Source organism: Eulemur rufifrons, chromosome 19 (assembly GCF_041146395.1).
Source record: "Eulemur rufifrons isolate Redbay chromosome 19, OSU_ERuf_1, whole genome shotgun sequence".
Lineage (NCBI taxonomy): Eukaryota > Metazoa > Chordata > Mammalia > Primates > Lemuridae > Eulemur > Eulemur rufifrons.
Window position 1 is genome coordinate 85,496,367 of NC_091001.1, and position 26,784 is coordinate 85,523,150.

The 26,784-nt window shown below is 35.8% G+C and overlaps 1 protein-coding gene across 4 annotated transcripts in view; it reads left to right on the plus strand.

Annotated features, from left to right (window-relative positions):
* The first annotated feature begins 270 nt into the window (after positions 1-270).
* Positions 271-26,784, plus strand: part of THUMPD2 (THUMP domain containing 2) — a 37,294-nt gene continuing 10,780 nt past the window's right edge. Inside the window, exons 1-8 of one of the 4 annotated variants that reach the window (XM_069494359.1) lie at positions 290-433; positions 6,287-6,422; positions 7,984-8,396; positions 9,038-9,115; positions 11,038-11,090; positions 16,259-16,346; positions 22,741-22,812; positions 23,303-23,417. In XM_069494359.1, the coding sequence (XP_069350460.1) occupies positions 308-433; positions 6,287-6,422; positions 7,984-8,396; positions 9,038-9,115; positions 11,038-11,090; positions 16,259-16,346; positions 22,741-22,812; positions 23,303-23,417 (1,081 nt within the window). In that variant the 5' untranslated portion in view covers positions 290-307. Of the gene's footprint in view, positions 434-6,286; positions 6,423-7,983; positions 8,397-9,037; positions 9,116-11,037; positions 11,091-16,258; positions 16,347-22,740; positions 22,813-23,302; positions 23,418-26,784 lie in introns of those variants that run through there. The other 3 variants (XM_069494362.1, XM_069494363.1, XM_069494361.1) reach the window with 3 other exon arrangements.

Genomic DNA, 26,784 nt, shown 5'->3' on the forward strand with positions numbered 1-26,784 from the left:
CTCTTGGCCTCTCGGGGCATCAATTTCCTCAATCTGAAAACATAAGGCAGATGAACGAAACGACCAATTATAGCCCTTCCACCTGTGATTCTAAACAACTCCAGATGCCTAATCAAGGAGGTTCCAGGTAGTTAACCAAGGAGACCCACGGGGGCCACTCCTAGCTGACCCGACCCTCCCAGGCTCTCCCTCCCCGGCTCGCCTTTGGCACCGCCCGCCCCTGCGCGCCGCCCCTGGGAACGCGGGAGCGCGCCGCGCGCGCCCGAGGCCACGTGACCCGGAGCCACGGGGCCGCGCCCGAGCCGCCATGTCGGCGCCGGCAGGAGATCCCGGGTCGTGGCCTGGCGCGGGCTCCCGGTACTTCTGCACCGCGGGCCGCGGCCTGGAGCCGTTCCTGATGCGCGAGGTGCGGGCGCGGCTGGCGGCCACGCAGGTGAGTCGGCCTCCCGGGGAGGGCGGGCGGCCCCGGGAGAGCCAGCGCGCGCCGCTCCCGGCCCGGCATGACCCAGCGACGGCCCCGCCCTCGGGCTTGGACCGGCGAGTCCTGCACTCCTTTCTTTCCCTGCGTATCAAATCCGGTTACCGCACATCGGTCACGGCTAAAGTTTTACAAAGAGAAGTGTTGAGGCAGGTTATTTCCTGGATTCTTTAAAATAAAGTACTTAAAATTATAGTGCCTGTATTTCGACCTGTTGGAGTTACAGTCCTTTCGTACTTTGAATGCAAACATAATCTTGAAGTTCGGTTACTTGACTCTTAAGAGTTTCTTGACAATGATTGTATTTACCTCATAGGATTGTTTTGAGGATTAAATGATACAGGGTATGTAAAGTACACTTGAAACACGCAGCAAACAGTAGCCAAAGTAATATACGCTTGTAGGCCTCATAGTTATCTGTTGTTAATTTCCATGAAATGAACAAGGTTTTAAGCATCAGTACTTACGAGCTGGTTTCTTGAAAGCAGGGGAGAAAGATGTAGTTGAAAAAGTACCTTGATGGGGTATATATGAGTTTCTGCAGTGACAGGTGGGAGTCATGAACAATGTCAGTCTTAATAGACTACCTGCCATTTGTGTTTTGGGTCACGGAGTTTAATAGTGTATTGAGTGTAGCTAATCTAAAGAAGCAACGATATATAACAAGAACTGCTGACATTTATTAAGCATTTAATATGTGTCAGGGACATGTTCTTAGGTACTAACCTTGATTTACTTTTTTCAAAAAAAAGTAAAACAGTTTTTACTTGCTGTTGTGATTTTCACAACAGTCCAATGAGGTGGGTGTTCCTCATTTAACAGATGAGGAAAATGATGCACAGGTAAGTTCCAATAGTTTATTCAAGCCATGCAACTAGAAAATGGCAAAGCTAGGATTCTAACCCAAGCTGTCTTTGTAATCAAGCATTAGTGTGTAACTGTGTTCAAACCACCAGTGATGCTGCAATGGGGTTTTTTTTGGGGGGGGGGGGAGGAGGGCGGGTGTTGTTTGTTTTTTCTTAATGTTTACTTGGAGTGCTTGGCATGAAAAAAATAGGCTTGACCCAATCTGGGTATGCAGAACTATTAGAAAAAAAGACTGACCCTTTCTGCTTGTTCTCTATCATTTCTAAAGACAAAATGAGATAGGAAACTTTAATTACCAACAGGAAAATTCACTTAAGTGCAGGGAAAAAACTTCTTGACAATGAGATTAATTAAATGCCAAGAGATTTAGGAATTTCCATATCCTGTTTTTGTATATTTTAAGAATAGATGTGCCTGGGAATGGAATCTGAATAAATAACCTGAAATTCCATCCCAGTTGCTCTAATATAAAGTGAACTCTCAAAGTTAAGGCAACCCAGGAATAATAATGATAGCAACTAACATTTACTAAGCACTTAAAACATAAGACACTTTATGTACATGTTACGATTTAATCCTCAAAAGACTTTTAACTCTATTTTACAAAGAAATAGAAAGCTGGTGCTAAGTGGTAGAACTGGGACTTGTATCTCAATCTATCTAGCTTCGAAGCCCACGTGCTTTACCATTAGGCCAAATTACCATGGGAAACTGCCCTGTAAGGACGGATGTAGGTTAACTGTGTGACACTATGGTAAAGATTGTGTGTAGGTTTTAGAATCAAAAGACCTGTGTTCGAATATTGTATCTTCCTTTAATAGATTTTTAACTTATGGTAAATTACTCAAATTTCTGAGCTTCACTTTCCTTGGATGTAAAATAGAGATGATAATATAAATACTTTAAAGGATTAATGCAATCCTTGAAATAAAGATAAATAGCACAGGTAGTACGGTGCCTGGCAAATAGTCAGTACTCATTTTTTGAGCGAGTTACACAGGACTACTTAAAACATTCTTGCAATGACATAAGTCTGTTAGAAACTTTGGTTCCTTTCAAGGACATGAATATTCTGAAATCTGAATTTACAAAACAAATTAATTCAGAACTGATTGTTTACTTTTAGAAAGTAATCACTCTGTCTTAATCAGTGTTTTTCCAATTTTAATAAACATAAGAATCACCGGGGGAGCTTGTTGGAAATGTGTTTCTGGGTGCCAGCCCGGAAAGGATTCCTTTCAGTAGGGCTGCTGCTAAGCCCAGGTGTTTCCATTTTAACCTGAATGCTCTCCCCTCCCAGGTGACTCTGATATGGGTGGAATTTCCAACATACAGCTTGCAAAATTTCCTATGTATTCTTTTTAGCTTTTTATCGTAGAAGATTTCTCACATACACAAAAGTAAGCAGAATGATGTGATAAATGCTGTATACTTACCACCAGCTGCAGCAATAACTAAGCAGATAGTTATTTCATAATTATTTTCATTTAATGGAATGATTGCATAAGGTTGCCTTTTTCAGGATTCTCTGCATTGCCTTTAGATTGAATGCCCTTTTAAAAAATTAAATAAAACATATTTTTGAATTCCCTCTTCTAAAATGAACCAAAACAAACTCAAACACCACCTTAACTCATCAATTTGCTCTTTCAAATTAGTTCTGAAACTAGATGGCACCTGTAGAATTAAGAGAAATTTGATACCTCCCTTTATTGCCATACATTTTTGCATACATTTAAACTTTTAATCTTTGTGTTAAACTTGAATCTATGAATTTTAAAAGAAAGGGAAAAAATGCTAACTGCTTAAATATGCTAGCAGATAATAGAGCTGTTTTTACTTTAATAAAGGCTGTTATTTCATCTTTGGAAGCATTAGACATAAAACCAGGTGGTTTTAGATACTTGGTTATAATTTAATTCTGAATGGAAAAAACAGATTGTATATACAAATAAATTTTCAAGTAGCATTGGGATAAAATATTCCAAAATGCCATGTTTCTCCTTAAGTATTATAATTGAATATGATCAGTTATAAGCAATAAACTAAGAAAAGGGGAAATAATATCTTCAGTTTTTGAAATCATAAGCACCAAAAGTTGTACTCCGTACTGCTTTAAGATATATAATACCTGTCTACACAAAGGGTAATACCATTTAAGTGCATTCACATATATGATTATTTGATTCTCACAGTGACTACTGTATTTTACAATTTAGTAAACTATAGTAAGTCCTCACTTAATTTCATCAATAGGTTCTTGAAAACTGACTTTAAAACAAGTTAATTATTTGCCACTTACTCCAGTTCAGGGTTGTAGGTGGCCGGAGCTTGTCCCACAGCTCAGGGTACAAGGCGGGAACCAGCCCTGGACAGGATGTCATCCCACAGGGGGCACACTCACACTCAGACCAGCGTTGTTTAGATACACCGGTTCACCTAACATGTACATCTTTGGGATGTAGAAAGAAACTGGAGGACCCAGAGAAAACCCATGAAGACATGGGGAGAAGTTGTAAACTCTACCCAGATAGTGGCCTTGACGGAAATCAACATTTTTTCTCATTGTTAGGCGTAACAGCGTTGAACAAAACAACTTAATTCTAGGACCTGCTGTACTTCTGATTACGTTCTTATTACTTCTAAAAGGAATGTAGATCTTATGTTAATTCTTAAAAGAGAATAATGTTGCTGCTTTTGGTCTTGAGAATGTATTTGGCATTTAGTGCAGTAACACATTCTGTTCTTATGATTTGAAGCCCTAAATAAATTAAACTTTTCAGATCCTCTTAATTAACTTGATAATCATTTTTTTAAAAATCCCCCTCCCTAGCAAAGGAGATTTTTAGGGAAAGCTCATTGTATAAAATGCTTCCCTTGATGTTCGGATAAGTAAGAAAAGATCATTGTACAATTAAGTGACTATAGATTAATATCTAGATCATTAACTACTTAGGCTAAAATCACTGCTCTAGGTGTTTGCATCAGTTTACCTGTTTATAGGACTTGAAACTTAAAACCATACATTTTCAATAAAATATTTAGTTCAGTCCCCCCAGAATCTTGGCAAGATATTTCATGTGTGTTCAATTGTTCTGTGATGGCTTTATTATCAGATGTGTTCTATATATCAGGTAACAGAATCAGGATTTTGAAAAATTTACTTTTCACAACTTTGTTTTCAATTTCTGAGCATGCTGAGGTATATACTTTAATTTGGAAAAATGCTACCTATATGAAAAGAAATAAATTCTAGAAACCAGAGTTCTTGTTTTGGTTACCTCACTAACCTGTTAAATATTGATTCCAAAACACTGTTCTCATTTCCCACTTCCTCCCAGGATGTCGTCATCAGTTCCTCCATCTATCTTGGTCAGCTGTATTGCTGGTACCTAAGCTGTTATTGATAATATTTGCATTTTCATTGGTGCCAGCCTGGGGCTTCCTCGGCAGAGATTCTCCTTCATCAACCTGGAGTGATAACTCGAGAAATTACCATCTCCAGAGCTTAATTAGACCATATCAGATCCAAAACAAACCAAAAATCCCTTGGGGTTCAAGTTCCCTTGAATGGTAGCTGCCTAAACATATAGGATACCCCAAATTCCCTGGTGCCTTAGTATTAGGAGATAACTTAGAACCACGTCAGTCATCCTTGACACTGTTAAAAAGAGAAACCCAGAACAATCCACATCCATTGTGAACTTAAGAAGGTTGGGTTGACCCTGGAAGATTTCAGATTCCATTGGTGTTGGGTACCATTTGTCACACCACTTTAGGCTCCATATGAGTCTCTTTTCATTTTCCTTTCTTTCCTGATTTTTATCATATATCTATCCTGTGTTGAAAGCCTGTTTCTGTTTGATATGTGTATCTTCTATCCATTATCCAATTCCTACAGCCAAATGTCTCATCATTTCTACCTCAATAACCTATTTCTCCCTCTGGCATCACATTCTACACTCAGTCTTTTATGCCTCTTCCAAAGTGATTTTTTTCTGCCAGCTAATTCAGTGCTGTCACAGTTTTCATCAAAAGTCTATGATGGTTGACCATTACCTCTGCAGTACTCAAAATTTTATGACCATTTATCAAGCTGGCCTAAACTACATCATCCATCCACCTGATACTATCAGTCAGCATAATACAGAAAATGTTGCCAGGCTAACTTACGGTTTACTTCAGCCAGGATTTCATTCCCACTTCTGTCTCTGCCCGTTTTGTCATTATAGAATCTCTCTTCCCAAATCTTACAGGATTCTTCCCCAAGTCTCTTAGTAATGTTGGCTTTCATATTCAGTGCTATTGACTGTACCTGCAGCTTGTCAGTGCATTATAATATTACAACTTTAGTTTTCTTCTGGGTTTAATTCAAGTTACTGTCTTATAAATTTTATGTTTTAATTCATATGTCAGTGTGTATCTGTTGTATTCAGGATGTGTGCTTTGTGCCTCCTGGTAGACCACAGGCAGATATTTAATAAATATCCACCTTGGTTTAGATACCTAATTTGTCCTATGTATTATACCTTCTTTTACCTACTTTTAAATAATGTGTGAGGTTTGGTAATATAATTACTGCGTATTTTGTGTTCTATTTTTCTAGTAATGTGTATATATATGTGTGTACTTTATAAGAGGTAGCATAACATAAAAACTGTTCACTATGTAAATTTATACAAATTATTTAACCTATCTAATCCTCAGTTTCCAACTATGTAAAATGGGGATGATAAAATTTACCTTAGAGGATTGTTATAAGGATAAGGGGGAAAATATGTATTCAGAGTGCCTAGTACACTGCCTGACAAACAAGAGATGCTTCAGAAATGGTTGCTTTTATTTTTAATCTAAATGCTGTGACTAAATTGATAAAGGGGGGAAAAGAAAATGGGTTTTACCAACACCGGGCTACCTTAAAATCTGTTTTTCTATCTCTAGATTGAATATACTTCAGGAAAGGTTTTTTTTACCACCTGTTCTGATGTGAATATGCTGAAGAAATTAAAATCTGCAGAGAGATTATTTTTGCTTATTAAAAAGGAGTTTCCACTTACTGTTTCTTCTATAAGTAAAGGTACGATGTTTGCCTGTTGCTTTTACCCACATATATTGTGCTCAAGTTTTCTGCTTGATAAATAATATATAGCCATTTCACATTTTTAAGATTCAGTCAAATGTGTGGGATCATTAATTATGTATTTTTCTGTACTTCCTGAATGTCATCACCTGATTGAAGTAGAATCTGTCTCTTCTCTTTGCAACCTGCTGCCTTTCTTAAGTGATTTTAGTGTCCTAAATCACATTCTTTGAGAATATGATCAGCCACCTTCTCTAGGGATATATGTGGTCAGTTGCATTGATTTCAATTTAGAAACATGTAATAACCCAAAATATATTAATAGTAAATTGGTGCAAACTGTTACCTTGTAAATTTTAACTGAGTGATAGAATTGGAAAAATAGTACATAGTAAAATTTTCTATTTCTGGGAACTTAAGTGTTTTTAATAAACTATACCCATTTATCAAGCATTAGAGCTAAAGCAGGCATAAGAGATTTCTTGTCCATTCCCTAATTTTATAAATATGCTGCTGAAATGATTTAAGGATCTTGATAAAAGCAGCCTTAAACTTCGGTTTGATTGCTGATTGTGCACAAGAGATCATGTAATTATATAGTCTATAATAACATATTTCAATAAAGATGCAAGTGGCATGAAATCAAGACCAAGCAGAAAAAATCGTTCTGAAGCAAAGCCCAAGCTACTATACTCTGGGGTCAATATAATTCTTCCCAGTATTGTACACACATCTTTAGGAAACTGGAATAATAATTTTTGGATCATCTTGATGACCCTTGTTAATCAAGAAAATATTAAATTTTGCTGACCATGCTGGCAGTCCCTAAGTTATAAATGGGTTGGGTGTCTGAGTTTTGCAATTTTTTTTTTTTTTTTTGATACACAATCTAGCTCTGTCACCCAGGCTGGAGTACTGTGGCATCATCATAGCTCACTGCAGCCTTAAACTCCTGGCTCAAGTGATCCTCCTGCCTTACCCTCCTGAGTATCTGGGACCACAGGCATGCATCACCACATCTGGCTAATTTTTTATTTTTATTTTTATTTTTGTTAGAGACAGGATTGCGCTGTGTTGCACAGGCTGGTCTGAAACTTCTGACCTCAAATATCTTCCCACCTCGGGCTCCAAAATGCTGAGATTATAGGCATGAGCCACCACACTGGGCTCCTATTCTTTTTTTTTTTTTAAAGTTAATTTTTATAGGTAAGATCACCATTATTTCAAAGATTGATATACACTTTAGGTCTATGCATATATTGAAGAGGTTCACATATTATCGTAGGACAAATGTCCTTGTTTAAGTATTATATGGTAATTCTGTAAAAATTTTAACACAATTTTGATACTGTAGATGCAATATAAAAATGAACTTTTTTCTATACAATATTCTTATGATAAATGGAATATAAATTCCAAATGAAAGTGAAGTTACTCACATAGCAACTTAATAAAAGTGATTTTAAAGAAATAAAGATAATGGAATTTGGAAGTGATGAATGCAATAGATGGTCTTTAAAGCTTCAACATAGGATAAACTGAGATTTTATTTATTTAGGAAAAATATTTAATGAAATGCAAAGACTTATAAATGATGATCCAGGAAGTTGGTTGAATGCCATTTCAGTTTGGAAAAAGCTTCTTGAACTTGATGCAAAAAATGAAAAACTTTCTCCAAAAGATGCTAACCCACTAAAAAGGAAAGTGGGAGAAAATGAAATCATCATTGCTAAGAAATTAAAAATAGAACAACTGCAAGAGATAGAGGAGAATGGGGAATGCCAGCTGGAGAAACAAATAGAAGAAGAAACTCTGGAGCGAAGAGATTTTATCACCAAAAGAGAAAAATTTCAAGAAGAGGAATTTCAGAATGATACAGAGAAAGCAACTGTTCCTCATAACCAGAACAACTTGACTTTCAGAGTTTCGTGTCGCTGCAGCGGAACTGTTGGAAAGGCGTTTACTGCACAGGTATGCTTACCTCTCAAAGTGGGCTCCCGTTTTTTAAAAGAATTACTCTTTGGATTTAAAATAAGATGCAAACCTGTAACAGAACAGATAACTTAGCCCAGATAGAGAATTAGGCCTATTCTCATATAATTAGCTACTTTAAAAATGCATTTTCCTTTTTAATTTTACCTTAGATGCTTAAGGGGAATGGTATGCTATTCCATGTAATAACTTTTTTTTTACTTTCTACCTAAAAGTTTCCTGAAACTCATAAATGTCATTTGCCTTTGGAAATCCTGATTTATAAGCCTAAACTTTTGCGGTTTCTCTTTAGTTCTGTGCTTATGAAATGGCTACTCTGCACCTGGCCTGTATATGGGATTGTCACTGGAACCTAGACTGCAAATACACAAATTTTACATGTGAGGTCTCAATAAGCTGGGGAGGAGTGAATACCACAGACATTGGGGGTAGGGCAGGTAAAATGCAGACTTACTGCCTTGATAGCAAATGCTTTTTTGTAATGTTTTAATGTCAGAACCCTAAATTACCATCAGATAGTCTGACTTGATTTTCCTGTAGGCTACTCTGGTTTTGCTTACATTAAAACTTAAAATTTTTTATTTTTAGTGTTCTTATCTTTTAACTTGCTACTTTTCTAGGAGGTAGGAAAAGTAATTGGAATTGCTCTTATGAAACAGTTTGGATGGAAAGCAGATTTGAGGAATCCAGATTTAGAGGTAATGAATATTTGTTTTATATACTTGTAACCTAATTCTTAAAGACAGTGTCATCTATTATTCTTATTGTACTTTTCAGTTTTACTTTACAGTTTTACAAAGCATGTCTACATGCATCCAGCAGTTTATTTTCTCCAGCAGTAGAATGGTGCAGTTAATTTTGCTATTAGTTTTCACCATGAAAACATTCTTATCCAAATTCCAAAAAAAAAGACTTTTTGGAATGGAGTTGTTTGATCACAATTGAAAAAAACATTTTTTATGAGGTTGCAGAGATGCTCTCTACAATCTCTATAAATCATACAAATCTCTTATAAGTCTCTTTTAACATCTAGCTGATGTTAAAAAGAACAACAAAATAAGGCCTGTACAAAATCCAATAATATGTTAATAGTGACTATGCTAAGGATATGGGATTATAGGCTTTTTTCGTATGTTTTCAAAATTAATAAGGTTACACTATTTTTAATTGGAACAAACATATTTACAAGGGGAAACAAAAAACTATACTACATTTTGAAAACTATCTTACAAATTTGACAGGTAGCTAGCTAGTCATTTTCATGATTCATTAATTCATAAATTTGTTATTTGTTACGTTGCTTTAAATGCAGTAGCAGCTAGCCAAATCAGAGCATTTTGTGTTGCTTAGTTTTTAAATTTCCTTTTATCTGATTTTCACTTTTAAAAAGTAATACCTGATATATATTTTTTATTACTTGTCCTGCTAAATGTCTTGACCCCAAGAATGTTTCAGTCTTTCCCCCATCTCCGCTGAGTCCATCTCTCTGTCTCAGAATTAGTATTCTCATAGATTAGCTCACAAATAAATATAGCAAATTCAATTCCTATCAGCCATTTGATGTAATTAATGATAGCTATTATTGGTAGAAATCAACACAAAACAAAATTGACAACACTAAAATCATGCACAGTAAAATTTGTGACTAAAAATTGACAGAAGAATCAAATCTTAACAAATTTTGTTGTGCAAATTGATAGGAAAAAAATTTATAGTGAGAAGCTATTTTTAATAACATTTGATGGTAAGTATATCAGATCTTTACTATAAATTATAAATAGAATGCTAATAAATTTGCTAAAATACATAATATATAAAATTGGAAAGTTTAGGTATGATGTTCCTTTTTGATTGTGGAATTAAATTGACCAAATGGAGTCATTTCAGATAATTCTTTTCTTGATGAAAATGTATTAATGGAATAATTATATTAAAAATAATTTTGGTCTGAAAGCACTAGAGATTAAATGGTCTTGAGGTTTAAAACAATAATTTGAATATTTTATAAACCTTATTAGTCTACAAAAGTAAGAAAGATTCTAACTTTTAAAATTTTGTGAGCTACTAATTATAATTCAAGGCATTTAAATCCTCTTCATGGCCTAACAGAAAAAAGGAAATAAAGAGAGGCAAAAACTCACCTACAGACAGTAGAGAGAGAAAAGGGTACTCTTGCTACCATATATTTGCCCTAAAGAAGGTTTTCTGTTACCCTGAAAGTAGGCAATGATAGCCCCGTGTGGCCTTGAGTCTTGCTTAGGTTAGAATTAGCGTAGATTTAGGAAATCTTCTCTAACCCAAAATGCTGAAAAGTCTAATCCAGTTATAATAATTTAAAGAATCTCTGGGAAGAAAGTTGATCTTGAGTTCTTTGTAACGTGATTCTCCATATAACTTCTATACCAAATTTAACTCAGAATTGTTCTATGAAATAAAATTTAGCTCACCTCTGCTTAAGAAAAAAAGATTATGGAACATTTTTCCAGATATGACAAATAAGGCCTTGGAATTTCTTACTAAAATATAGGTCAGAAAAGTTCAAAATGGAAATTTTTAAATTGTCAATACTTTAGTGATGCAGTTTCTTGTTCCGTTCTAACTTCTGTGTTTGTTCTTTCAGATCTTTGTACATCTAAATGACATTTACTCTGTGGTGGGGATTCCTGTGTTCAGGTAGATACTGTATTCTAAGCTTCAGGTTTGTCCTCAGGAGAGTTTGTAAAATAAGAACTTTATGCTTTTTATTTATAGTATGAAACACTGATATAGCAGAGGAGACTCACAGCAAAACATTTGAGTGAGTTCTTTGCTTAAGCCAGTAAAGTATTTTCATGAGGCTTAGTAGATATGACTTGAACTAACCAGTTAGAGCTGGGAAATATTTGATCATAGTAATCCATTGATTACATGAGTAATACTGAAAATTATATCTAATTATTTCTTTTAAGTGATTTTCACAGGCCCATGTTTAAGCTAGGATTTTTAGTCCGTTGGCATCTTGGAGTTTTAACTAATATAGAAAATATGGCACAATTCTTTAAATTCACCTTGAACATTCTCCACATTTCATTGCCATTATTCTTTTATTGTGGGATGGTTATTACTAGTTTTTAAAATGTTCAGACATCTTCCTAGTCATGCAGAGTACTAAATAATGAATGCAAATAATTTGTTTCTTTATTCAAAAATATTTATTGAACTCTTATTGTGCAGCAAATACTTTTTCTAGATGCTTTGGGGAGAAAGAGCTGGTTGGATGAAAATAGTGATTTCTAGTTTCTTGGGAGCATACATATGTTATTGGCATCTTCAGAACATCTTATATGCGTAACCCTGCTTATATAATATAAAGTCATTTACATACTTTTTTCCTAGGTGATTCTAGGCATGGAATGTTTTAAGATCATAAAGGTCCTGTGGGAATACTGCATTTGCTTAAGCTCACATATATGTGTATATAAGCCTAAATCAGATGTTTAAAAAAATGCTTAAGAGTATTATAATAGCTTTTATCTAATCGTGAGCTGTAACAGTTGATGAGCACAATGCTAAGAGCACTGTAGATGTCCAAGAAATATTGAACAATTGAGTTATTGCTGTGTGCTTAGTCATATGGTAGGCTCCACTGACATCTAGATTACAAAGATCACGAGCTAAATAAAATTTCTTTCTGTCATAACATTGTGAGGTCAACACATCTCAGTGACCCTAATACCTTACAAGTTCCTCCAGACTAAACCTAACCTGTTCTGTTATACTTACACCTAAAAGGTTTCCAGGCTGCCCTACTACAGTGCCTAATCCCTGTAAAAACGTTTATAAAACTAATTGACTTAAATTTGAACCATTTTGCCTATCTGGCTCTTTAAAATTCCATAATAGCTAACAGAAAGGGTGGGAAACTGAAAGATGGCTGTATTTCAACAATTACAATAAGTGTAATTATTGATGGTCACCAAGACAAGGGTAGGAAAGATTAGCAAAACAAGCAAAATGTGAAATATATTTTTTTAAAAATTTATAAAGTAGCTAAATGTTTTTCTTACTTTAACCCCTAAAAAGGTGAGCCTAAGCATCTAGAAAATTGACTTATGTGGAACATCTCATCCCTAGCAGTGCTGAGTATAGTGCTAACGTATTTAGATTCTTGGCACCAAGAACTGTTAATTATATATAAAAATGCTAGATTTTGTGTTCTTTTATTTAACAAATACATATACCTTATAGTAATTTTTTAAGGTGTTAAACTTTATTTAAAATCATTTGAATGCTTGCTAAAAACACTCAAGTCATGCCAGTGGCATCTCAAATAGTAATTGGTAATGTACCTAAAAGTTTACAAACACATATCTAAAAAGTAAGACTCAGATCTTGAATGTACAGTGGTTGAAAATAAGGTTACAGTAGATGCTCTGTGATAAGTCAGTTTGACTACCTCAGTGTAGGAGAGAAGCAGTCTCGATGTGTGTCAGCGACAAAGAATAATTTGCTGGGATTTGAGGAAAAGGGAATCATGAAGACTTGAACAGCAGATAGCACTGGACAAGAGAAGGGGCAGTGGATATCAGAAACTGCAACCTGGCGACCCTACCAACAGAAGAAAGTCAGAAATGATGAAATAAAGTTTAGAGCAGCCATGAAGTTTGAGGGTCACATAAAAATTTGTATCTTAGTAGTTTTTAAAAATAGTGTTCATATTAGAGCTCTGCTTTCTTTAAAGAAAAGAACCATCTAGATATCAATAGTCCCATGGGGCATTAACTGAATATAGCTATGCCACACTGCACATATCACCTAGTACAGTATAGCACAGGGGATAAGAACTGGGACTTGAATTCTACCTTTTCCACAAATTAGCTATGCAAGTTTGGGCAAAGTATCATATTTCTCTGCTATAATATCAGGAAAATAATAGTACCTACTTTATATTATGGTTGGGATTAGATAGCCCATGTGAAAATACTTGGTACTGTTTCTAGGATACAGTAAGTGTTGAATAAATTTCAGCTCTTTTATGTTTGAAATAGTTAAGCAACTTAGAAATTCAATTAATTTCAGTGGAAACATCTATTGTATATGTACTATATGCTAAGCATTGTGCTAGACACCCAGTGTTCACAGATGAGTACGATGGGTATTAAGTTCAAGGAGTTCAGCCTAGTGGTAGAACAGACATGATAAATGCTTGACTAGAGTTAAGAAAGAGTTAACTAGAGTTAACTCTTTTGGGGAACAAGTGAGCATTTAAAGGAGTAATACTTAAGAGGATACTTGACAGTAATAATAAGTAAGGGTTTGCCAAGTGGACAAGAGAAGAAGAGGATGTTGCAGGCAGGGAATAGCTTGTCCAAAGGTGCCGGGATGTGAGGAAGTTTGATTTATGTGGGGACAGCAAGTAGTGTCAGATGGAACAGAGAATGCATAGGGGGAATAGTAAAAAATTAGGCTGAACAATCAGAAAGGTCATGAGGTGTCTTGTAATCCTGATAAACAGCTTGGGTTTTATTCTAGACACAGTGAGAATTTAAAGCAGAAGAGTTATATGATCAGATTTATGATTTTAAGAAATTACCAAAGAGATTATATTTAAAAATGAAAGAGAAATATAAAGAAGGAGATGGTTTAAACACTCTTGTTAAATAGTCAAGGCAGTGAATGGTGAGGAACTGAACTAAGACAGAATGGTGGGTAACAAAAAGGCCATGAACTCAAGAAAAAGTTAAGAAGTCCAGAATACCTGGTATCTGATTTGGGCAACCAGTAGATACTGATGTTAGTTGCTGAGATACAAAATGTAGGGAAAGGAAACAATGTATTCACTGAAAAATGTCCAAGTAAATATTTAAAGTTATAGATCTGGAGTTCAAATGAGGAGTCTACACTGAAGATGTAGATTATGGTACCCAGTATTTGGATAGTAAGTGACATAAGAAAATGAAGAAATGTATCATGATATGAAATCCTGGGAAAGGAAAGTATGTTCATTTTATACCTTTTGACTTTGCACTACTTAAACTCCAGATAAAAATGCCTAGGCGCCTATTTGAAGATAAAGAACTGGGGGTCAGTTGTTAAGTCTAGGCTAGAGATATAGATTAGCATGTCTTTGATTGGTGATACATGTGTGTAAGAGAATAGAGAGGAAATGCATATATGTGGAGGTGATTAAAAACCACATTTATTTTTGTACTATGTAAAAGCCAGCTAAAATCTGATTAAAAAGATTAGCCAGATTCTATGAAAGTAGAACATTATTTTTATTTTCAAGGAGTTTATTTCTGAACACTGCCTTCCCCCAAATAATGTTGTTATACTGATATCATGGGGCCTTTTTGTTGCCATAATAGCAGATCAATTTTGGCCAGGTTTAAGCCAAGTAAGAACATACTCACTTTTGTCACATATTAATAGAAATGGCTCCCATAAATAAAATTTCTGTTGGTAAAAATATATATGTAATTTTGAAAGCTTTCAATGGTTCCACATAAATCCCTGTTGCATGGAGGAGCATTTTGTAATATATGTGGACAAAAATAGTTTTCTGTATTGCATCTACTTTTTTTGATATCTAGAGTACAGACTAATGTGTTTTGCAACAAGATAATTGCCAAGTTTACACTGTAGAAGTAAAATTCATTGACCAAAACATTTTAGTCTTTCTGTTAATACCTGCCAATTCACATCCCTGATTCTAAATGTATGGATACAGTACTATTTACAATGCAAATTTTTATTTCCTGAAAAAAAATTTTATTAAAACACCAAACTCCCATGTATTTACCATGCAAAACTTCCTCATTATAACAGTATGTATACGACTGTACTGTTTCATTTGAAAGAGATATATCATCTAATTTTAAGATTTTAAGAGGCTTGCAATAAATATAAAAACAGGATAACTTAAAGTCAAAGAAAGATGAGAAGCCAAATGATGAAAGAAACATGTTCTGTTGAAAGTCTTTAAAAAGAGTTGGAAGAACATTGTGGCTTTGTGTAATATTCATAGAAGAGCCCTCTTAGTGGCTTTGGAACAAGCGTACCCTAAAACAAACCAGCACAAATTCTTGAAATCATATTTTCGTATCTTACCAACAAATTGTAGAAGTGAACTAAAAAAGCACATTGAAATTTCCAAGGAGATGCTGTTTGTTCATTGCATGAGAAAGGTAGAAATAATACATGATATTTTAAAAGTTTCTGTCAAATCTGGAAACATGGTAGCAGTATTAAGATGGAGGATTAAGTATGAAATTGCACATGATGGAGACCAGTGAACTCATTAGGGAGATGTCTGCTTCAGCCCTTCATTCAGTAAATTATTTTAGACAATGCAATGTCATGCTTCATTTCATCTTTTAAGAAAAAGATGCAAATGAGCAGAAAGCAAACTTACAAAAGGGACTTTTTATAGAAAACAGATTTTAAGGGTTAGCATCCATTCAGCCCTGTTTCCCATGCTACATCTGTATCACAGAACGGTATATTCCTTGGCATGACTCCAGATAGCAAGGAAAAGTCTATTCTATGTAGGAAGACAGGAAAGTATAAAAGATTTTCTTCATGTGTGACTACATTTTATAAATTAAACACATTAAATTTCATTTGTCTAAAAAATTTACTTTTCTAAAATGCCACACTGGCTGGTTAGACAAAGTGCCCATTAGATAAAGTATTTTTGTAATAAGGTTGAAATAGTCTCTAACTTAGGGAATACTTTAGTGTATGTGGGATGAATATGTTAAAATGATTCTCAGATATGGACAGGTTAATCATTTTTATTTATATCCTGTTCTTTCACATATAGGAATATTTGCTATGTAATCAGGTTCTTTTCTTTGTAGAGTTCCTTTAGCCAGCAGAGCTTACATCAAGACGGCTGGGCTGCGATCTACCATAGCATGGGCAATGGCATCTCTCGCTGAAATTAAGGTAAGAAAAGTGTTTCATTCTTGTTAATAGCAAGTCTTTCCATAGTTAACTTATACACTCTCTTATTGATGGACATTTTGTTTGCTTGCTTTCTTATCTTTTTGTTGTTGTGTACATTAACTGCTGCAGTGCTTTTATGTATTGAACTTCTCAGAGTATTTTGGCTATGAAAAAACTGAGGTCAAAAGTTAGCTACATTTTATTATTTCTAATTTGTTGTGTCACAATTAGAAAATGTGGCCTTAAAACCTCTACTTCTTAAAATTAGTTTTTCTCTGTAACCAAGAGCTTGATCGATTTTTGTACTGGTCTATGAACATAAAATTTTATTTTCTAGTAAAGACATGTTCTCTATTATTTTTACTTACTATGTTACTGTCCGCTCCATTCTTAAAGGTATTTTGAAATGTTATTATACTTTTTAAAAGTTTTGCATTTTTATTAGTTGTTGAATTATTCAGCTGCTATGTAGTTTAGTATATACACATTTATGACTGTTAACTACATAGTGTTTCATAAAATCCTTTTTATCTTGATTAACAAGTCTAAACTTAAATTGCACCATCTTACTAATAGTTTCACTCCATTTCGTTTGCATTAGCCTAATATTTCATTGCCACTGCTTTCTTTTTTTTTTTTTTTCAGTTTTAAGTATTTTCTTAAAAAACACACAGCTATTCTTATCCCCACTCTGTTGATCTGTCTTTCAGTGAGAGAATTCAGGAAGTGTTATGACAGATACACTTGATTGTATTCCTCCTATTTTTACTCCATCTATAACTTCTTACACTGTTACTTCTCTTATTTTTGTTAGTTTGATCAAGTTACTTGTTAATCATTCCCTTGTTCTCCCTGAGGTTGGAGATTCTACTTTATTGTTCTATTCCATTAGGTTCCTTTTCCTAGGTATCTTAATTAAACACATATGGCTCTGCTCTGACTTTAAAACAGAACATCAACTATTACCTCTGCTGAGACACACTGTTCTTAGCACCGAGCACTCTGATTTCCCCCAGCCTCCCCCCTCTTCCCTGTCATAAGTTGACACCTTTATTTTTTTTCTCTTCTCACCTTTACTCCTCCCTACAGTGAGACCTTTGAAATATTTTTACCCCCTCCTCTCCCAACCACCAACTATTAGGCTGAACTAAATTATTTATTATGTGTTGGAACTTCCTTTAAAGTGTGCCCCTTCTGTTCTAAAAATTCTTAGCACTCACATTACACAGCTTATCCTTAATCATTAAGGTAGAGTTGTGTGTAACACGTGCATTTTTAGATACACACACAAAGATGCATTGCATGGTGTATGGCTCCTTACTATTTTTTCTTCTTCTTTTCATCTTTCCCCGTTTGAGTCCTCTGTTCTGGTTTACTTGTTGCTTGGTTAAAGCCTTTGCTTAGGTATTTTCCTCAAATTACTATTTGAACAATATATTATCTGAATTCCCTTATATCTTCAAATTTCTTTTCACCCTGAGTATACCCATCTTAGCTGGGTATATGATTCCTGAGTTGGCAGCTCTTTTCTCTCAGAGATCTGTAGATGCTGTTCCATTGTCTGTGAGCTTCCAGTGTTACAAATGAACAGGCCATGACGGTGGGAGTCATCTTTTCCTTTATAGCTACTTTATTCTTTCTACTTCGAAGCTTGTAAGATTTTTCTCTTTAATCTTAAAGTTCAGGAATGTTAGCACAAATATGCTTATGTATGTGTCTTTTCTATTCAGCCCAGAGCTTGGTGAGAGTGACTGCCTGGGTTCTAATTCTGGCTCCACCACTTACTGGCTGGGAAGCTTTGAGCAAAACACTTAGCATCTCTGTGCCTCAGTTCCTCATTTGTAAAATAAAAATAGTAATAGTATCTCATAGGATCATGACGGGATTAAGTGAAGTAGCATTAATAACGTGATTGTAACAGTGCCCTGCGTATAGAAAGTGTCTAAGTATTAGCTGCGATTATGATAATAATAATTAAAATTATAATAATTATTTGGAATTTATAATAATTACAAAAATTACTATGTCTCCAGCCCAGGCACTCTTTCTTCCATTATATATTTAATTATTATTGCCTCAACTTTTTAGCAAATTTAACTTTAAACTGTTTTCTTTTTTCTACTTCTGAAATTCCTATTGTAAACATGTTAAGCTTCCTTGCTCTAGCCTTCAAATCTCTTATTCTTTCTCACGTGGCTTCCATCTCTGTATGTTTTGGCTTTGCATTTTGAGTTATTCTTGAACATTGTATTCCACTTTTTAACAAGAGTCACAGAGATATGTTCTATTTTAATTCACTTATTTATATTTCTAGTTTAAAAACCATGGATACTTTTTAGCTTCTGTAAGGTGTGTATGTTAGATTTGAGTATTTCTAAGTCTTTTACTTTTTATTCAGTTATTTAACTGTCTCCTCCAGTAGTTAGTAGTTCTGTTTCAGTAGTTAGTCGTTCACTAGCTGTGTGTGTTCTGACTATTCTGCCCATTTACTCTGGCTACCGAGGAACCCCTCTCCCCTTAAATGTGCCATTATTTTTTTGTTGTTGTTGTTGGCTCACTAGAGCTAAAATGTGCTTTTTAAAGTATTTTAAATGGGCAGAATCCTGTAAGTGGTAAAAGGCAAATGGTTCTCTTGCACCCCTGGGCTCAGCAGTGTGTGGAGAATATGTCAGCCCTGCTGAGATACCTGGCGGAAACTTCTAAATTCACTAGTCTCCCTTGGTGTCCACAGATTTCTGAAGACCAGGCTCTCTGGTTCCACTGTTTCTCCCTCCTGGGCTCCGATACTGTTCTCTTATCACTCGCCCAACCCACGGCAAGGAGGCCCCATACAAGTTCCTTTTTCTGGGGCCCCAACAGAGCCCAGGGTTTCTCTTAGCACCAGTTGCCTCTACGTCTGGCTCAGTGAAAGAAAATAGCATTGAGTTGGGAATAGAGGAGAGAGCTACTTTCAGATTACCATGTAACCATAACCCATGATTTGCTTTTTTGTTTGATCTAAATCTTCAGTTCCAAATTTCTTTTAGTATAAGGAGTGAGGTATGGTTAGTTAATTTTTTTCCAAAGTGCCAGTGGCTTCACCACAGTTTATATTTAAATATAAATTGACATAACCACCAACCAACATTGAAATGTTACCTTTGTCTTGATATAACAGTATCCAAAAGTAATGCTCTATAAAAGTTGTTCCTTACTGTGTATTTGCCCTGCTAATACCAAGAGTAAGAAGTGTCTCTAAACGTGACACTGGCAGAGGAGGGCTGCTGAAGCACAGAGCAGCAGCACACGGCAGAGTCCCTTTGGGGGGAAGGTAGTGGTGACGCACGGTGGAAGCCACCCCAGGATCCAGCCTGACCCAGTGCCCTCTTCGGAGCTCAGTCCAGAGCCTGCACAGACAGCTCAACCCTGGGCAGGCCAGTGCCTATAAAAATGGAATTTGAAAATGGGGATGTTAGATATTTTTTGTGTTTACTCTAAATTGTTCTCCTTCCTACATATCATAACAAGTAAGGAAAGTCAGTTTCAATATATCTTAGTTATTTTTATAAGAATAAAGAAATACTTTTCTGCTTCAGCCTATATCCAATGCCATGGCTAGAAAAGGTCGTAGGTAAAATAAAGACATTTAAAGATAGCTCAGGTAAGATTATGTCATTGAGCACAGACCATGGGATTGGGGTGGTGGAAAGAGCACAGTGTTTGGTACATTTTGAAGTCTTCATAAAAATTAGTTCCCATACCATTATTAATTTTAAACAAAATTGCCATTTAAATTATTATTCCTTTTGTTACTCACTGCCCCTTCATGGGGGGATCCATAAGATATTCTCTTCAGAACTGAATGCCAGGGGGAAGTTTCTCTCTTCTGAAGAACATTTTGTTTCTTTCCCTTAGGTACCCTATGGCTCTGACTGAAACCTGGCTGTCCGCTGAGGACTCGGCCTCCTCTGTAGACATATCAAGTGGTAGATGTCTTTTCTCCCACGGCCTGAGTACACTGGGCCTGAAGGTGGGGTAGGTGTCCTGCTTGCCCCATTGCCCGTTGTACAATAGACGATTGTTTCTTTCCTTCTGTGCAGAACTTCTCAGTGCCTTTGAAGCACATTCCATCAGATTGTCCTAGTCATGTGCAGATCTCTCTCCATCATTCCTGTAAGAGTGTGGGCCATTATTCCTGTCCTAATTCCTTATGATCTCCATACCCACCCAATAACCTGCCTTTAGTGTCTTGGCTTCCCACCTCTAATGATCTGCCCTAGTCACATCCTAGACCTTGTCCTACCCAGAAGGCTGTTCATTCCAAAAATCTGTTTGGGGAATCCTGTTCTTAACCTTTTTCTCTTTCCTGCTGGCTTCCTCTAGTCCCCTGTCACAAAACCTTCAACTCCACAGCGACCTCCAGTCATTTGACCCGACCACTGTCCTTTACCTGGCACCTGTCCTCGTCCCTCCTTGACAGCTTGGATTTTATTCTCTAGCATTACAGTCACTTTCTTGCCCATACTGTTAACTCTCTTGCTTCTTACTTGACTTAAATATTAGAATCAGAAGAGAGCTTCAGCATGTTCTTCTCACCAAATCTATGAATATATAAGAATCTGTGCCCACATGTTCTGCCCTATTGTCATTACAATAAGTGAACTGTCCTTATTCTACCCCAGTACTTGTCTACTGGATTCCATTTTTCTTGTATACTTAGGAACTTTTCTCCCTACTGGGTCACTCCCAGCTCGGACACCTGATGAAATATCTTTCAACTTAAATAAAAACCCTCTCCTGAACCCACATGTTCCTTCGGCCACCACCCCTTTCTCAGTTTTACTTCACAGAAAAACTCATAAAAACAATCATCTGTATTTGCTGTCTCTACCTCCTTTCTTCCCATTGTCTCTTGTACCTACTTCCACGAGGCTTCATCACCAATACTCCACCAGAACCCTCTTGGCACTTTGACTCTGTGGTCACTCTCCTTGTTGAAACAGCTTCGTCGCCACGCTAGGTCCTGCTCCTGTGTCAGTGTGTGCTGCTTCTCAGCACGCACGGCTGGATCTTCATCTTCCACACGTCTGTGTGTAGGGATCACCAGCGCCCAATCTGTAGACTCCTCTTTTTCAACTTATGTTGTTTCCTAGATGATCACTTCCACTTCTGATGCTTTAAGTACCATTCATAAACTGGCTGATGCTCACTGTTCCCTAATGCGGACCTGTATCCTGGACCTCTCCCTTGACTTCTAGACACGTATGTCCAGTGACTCACTGGACATCTGTACTTGGAGCTCTAAGAGGTATCTTGGGATTAACATGTCCAGGTCTTGTCTCCCTTAAAATTGCTTCTCCCAAATCCTTCCCATCTCAGAAACAAGCAACTCTGGTCTTCCAGTTTCTCAGGTCAAAAAGTTTCATCATTCCAGACTGTTGTCTTTAACATTCTATATCCAATCCATCTTTTTGGCTCCACTTTGTAAAATATATCTAGAATCAACTATTTCTCACCACTTCCACCAATACCAGTCTTAATTCAAGCCACTATCAGCTCTTGCCTCCCTAACACTCTTACCCTTCTGTGTTCTGCTCTCCATAGAGCAGCCAGAATGATCCCTTTGAAACGTAGTGTCACATGACTCCTGTACTCAAACCCTCCAATAGTTTCCCATCAGTCAGTATAAAACCAGGATCTTCACAGTACCTACAAGAGCTGACATGATGTGATTCCCAGAGTGGGACTAAGTAGTTTTTCTTCCAAATTTCCTATTCTCCCAGGTACAGGTAAGATTATACTTTCCTTGCCCCCTGAGACTGTGCTATGTGATGAGCATGCTTTAGCCAGTTAAACACTGGTGGAAGTGATGTGGGTCACTTCCAGGTGGCCCTTTTCCAAGCCAGTGCACAGTTTGTCATGCTTTCTCTCCCTCTGCCATGGTGAGGGCAGCAGCCCAAATGGTGATTGCTTCATCAGTTTGGGTTCCATAGCAAGGAGCAGAGAGGCCCCAGTGCCCTCCTGTGGGCATGTAGCGTGAGCTACATGTTGTTTTAAACCTCTAAGATCTGGGGGTCATTATGAGATCCAGCACGATCCAGCCCGTCTTGTTGGAATCACCTAGCCAGGTATGTCTGGTGCTGTCACCACCTTTTCCCAAAGCTCACTGTGCTTTGGCCACAGTGGCCTCCTTCCTAGTCTTTAAACATGGTGAGCACGCTCTTGCCTTAAGGCTTAAACTACCTGAGATTCCTAACAAAGTGTAAAAAGGAATCTTTACTCTTGAAATTTTGATTCCTCAAGTTTTAGGTTTCTTTTATAACAGCTACTATGGTGAAATTAATTAATAGTTATTAATTTATTTTATAATTATAATTTATTAATATTAATACCAAATTAATATTTCTGTCTATAGGCTGGTGAATTTGTTTTAGATCCAATGTGTGGACTTGGAACAATACTTTTGGAAGCTGCTAAAGAATGGCCAGTAAGTTCTAAAGTTTGGTAAACCATGCAATATATTTACTTTAATCAGTATACATATAGTCACTGGTTATTTACAAGTAGATTGTCTATGTGGGGATTATTATTTTTAATTAATAATTGTGAGTTATTTATAGTCAAAATAGATTATGGAGGATTAAATTGCTGTGTTATTTTTTTAAAATACTGTGATAACTTCACGAAAATAGGACAGAGTTCCAATAATTAGCCATGGCCCAGATTATTATAATCTCCAAATTCTTTAGGCATTTGTAATTGTAAAATATTAACAGATTTTTAAATTTTAACAAAAACTTTCCATTTTTTGCTATTAAATATCATTTTAAAAGAATTCTCTAAATTTGTTTTAACCTGAATTTTAAAGTCTATTAATTTCATTTTCATCATTTGAGAAAACGCAAATAGATTTTATTAACTACATAAAAAATATGTAGTTTTATTTATACTTAAAATATGAATTTCTTTCCCCATAGGATGTGTATTATGTGGGTGCTGATGTCAGCGACTCACAGTTATTAGGTGCATGTGACAATCTGCAAGCTGCAGGCCTTAAGGATAAAATTGAGTTACTTAAAGTCTCTGTTATAGGTAAGATACTAAAAATGCAAAAACTGGAGAAAATGAATGTACGTAAATATATTTAAAATCATAATAGAAAACAGGACTCATTTTCCATATGCAAAGATTTGTTTTACCCTGTAATGTATCTGTGAGGCTAATACTCAGTTTACTTCCAATATTGTAACTTTTTTATTTTCAAAAGGTTCATGATTGGGAAGTAACAGTTATATAGTTTTCATAAGCATGTAAGCAGAAGCATGCCTTTTTAAGATGTGTTTGTTGCATCTGATTCATTTCTCATATCATAACCAGTGATCAGTTAATATAGGAATAAAATAAATACAGCAGTATTATAAAAAAAAAAAAAACTCTTTGAATTTCAGATGAACTCTGTGAAATGTTCTGAATTATCTTACCTTCTTTTTGCCTGAGATATACAGGAGTAAGGTAACAGCCCATCTCAGTGTGCTAAGCCAGTGCTTCAAGGGCTAAAACCAGGAAAGTCTGCAGCAAATGGAACAGCTGGTCCCCTGTGAGGTAGAAGGAAAATATTACCCCTATTTAATTGAAGGGGAGTCAGTAGTGACAGACATGGCTAGGAATCAAGTCTGAGTCCAATCAAAATAATATTTCCCTAAGATCATGGTGTTTAGACTATTGTAGAGAAGCCTCACATTCCTTGTTTTATTCCTGTTCCCAGATTACACTGCTCTCCTTTAAAAAATTAGCGCATTTAATTCCCAGGTAAGAAAACTGTATTATCTTGGCAGTGACTAGGTAGTAGATAGGTCCCAGTATCAAAGCTGTAATCAGGAGGGACAAAATATTGTTTAAAATTTTTGTATTATAATGGAAAAGTAGTAAAGATGAGCATCAACAGAGGAAAATACTAGGATAACTTGTGTAAAACCATAACAAAGCAGTCCCAAAGAAGAATTATTGTTGATTGAGATCTCATAGTTGTTGGCTGCCAGTGCCTGGATTTTTAGCCTTTCTGCCACAGTTTTTAATAGGGCTCTGTGCATAAGACACAAGTTTCTAGAGCAAAGTGAGGGGTGGTTAGACTGAAATCTACCTTTCATGAACCCTAATTTCTTTAAGAATGCTGTTTCTGAGACTTTTAAGAAAACTGAAATCATTTCACAAGTGGCTCCAGAGTAGTAGGTTTTCAATCCCTTTACATTTTCCAAAGCACCTTGGAGGTGAGAGTACTGAGCTGGCAGCAGACCTCTGTTGCAGTCCTGGCTGTACCGTTACCTGTTTTCACTTTGGGGAAGTTTTCCATAAGATTTCACTTTAAAAAACAAGCAAAAATGCTCTTCTCTCTCTCTCTCTCTTTCTCTCTCTCTCTCTTTTTTTTTTTTTTGAGATAGAGTTTCGCTCTGTTGCCCAGGCTAGAGTGCCGTGGTGTCAGCCTAGCTCACAGCAACCTCAAACTCCTGGGCTTATGCAATCCTCCTGCCTCAGCCTCCCAAGTAGCTGGGACTACAGGCTTGCACCACCATGACCAGCTAATTTTTTCTATTTTTAGTTGTCCAGATAACTTTTTTCTATTTTTAGTAGAGAATGGGGTCTTGCCTTTGCTCAGGCTGGTCTTGAACACTGACCTCAAGCAATCCTCCTGCCTCCGCCTCCCAGAGTATTACAGGTGTGAGCCACCACGCCCAGACTCCACTCTTTTTAAAAAAAAAAAAAAACCTCCTAAATTTCTAAGCACTGGGGGTAATCCCCCCACCAAAAATCTGAACCACTACTGGAATTGACTTAACCGATTTTCTTTCTAAGATGAAACTTCTTTGTGAATGCTATTGTAAATTCAGTTCAGCATTACACGTCTTTCTCCTTATGCATTAATTTGGTAGATCACAACATCATGGTAAAAGTTAATATTCTTGCTAAAAGCACAGAAAAGTACTTAGAATTTAATGTGGTACCCATATAATTCATAATTACCTCCAAACAGGCTGCAGGGTTCTGTCAATTGAAATAGAAACTTAAGTTGTCAAAATAATCAACATTTTTATTTTTTAAATATACACAAAGTAACTGAACTTCAAACTATTGTGATGAAAATGGTGAATGCAAAAAAATACTCCAGCATGGCAGTACCCTTTCTCTCTTTGCCCATCATTAGTTTGGTTTAAAAGTTTAAGCCTTCAAAGAACTACTTTATAAATCAGCCTAAGTGTCCTAGTAATACAATGGTGCTATAAACTAGTTTTTAAGAAAAAACAAGTTTCCTAATTTTGGTTGCATTTTATTCAAAATATGCTTGAAATCTGTAATCAAAGAATTCAACAAATGATGTGCCAAAAAACTTTAGCCTCTGATTTTCTTGGTGATTTGCAGTTATAAAAACAAGCTGTTAACAGGAAGACATTAACATCTTTCCCTAAAACACAAAGGAAAATGAACAAATTATTGAAAGCTCAATAATGTACAAGATTTAATTCTGAAATTCTGTAAATATACTTCGGATATCCTTATAGAAAGAATCTTCTGATGACTTTCTTAATTTTAATTGGATAAATGTGTAGTCTAGAATGGAATAGAATGAAACTTGAGAAAGCCTTAATTTTGCAGCATCTAAATTTGGTAAAACAGAATAGTAGAAACAACTTATTTGAGTTTTGTGCTGTGAGCCTATTTGTCAAAGACATTCTGAATGGAGGGACTGTGAACTGGAAACGGAAATATTTACACTTTCCATATGAAAGAAATAGAATTGAGAGTTTCCTCCATTTACCAGAATTTGTTCAGAGCTCTACAGGTATTTAGCAATTGGGGACAAAGTATTTCTCAAATAAAACTATAGTTTAAGAGATGTTTATTAAACATGAAAATGAAACTTTAAAGACGAATGAAGGCAATTTTATGAAAAATTAAAAGTCTATATTAAAATAATACTGTTTTATTCAGAAAAATACCAATGGTAACATGGGATTAGATACATCTAAGGAACTGATCAGTATATGAATATATACCACAAATAATTATTTTACTTGTTTTGGTGTTAAAATACTATTTTAAAAGTTTGGTTTTTTAAAAAGCTTCAATGTGCACAGATATGTTTTTAGGTCCACCATAAGAAATCAATTTATTGGATAATAAATATTTCAAAAGTATATAATTTTAGTTATTTCTAGCATTCTCATTCTCTGAAGTGTTTGTTGGGATTATAAATTATATGATCCAATCCAGATGCCAAACTACATTTTGCATATTTAAGACTAATTATTAGAGACTTCTGGATTAAGATGGCAGGTTGAAATTTCATTGAAGGATTTATATCCCTTTGTACTTATTGAAATGAGAAAAAGAATGGTAACATATAAGAAAAAAATATCCAGCAGCAGCCAAAGAAGGGAAGATCATAATCTAATGTAATAAACTT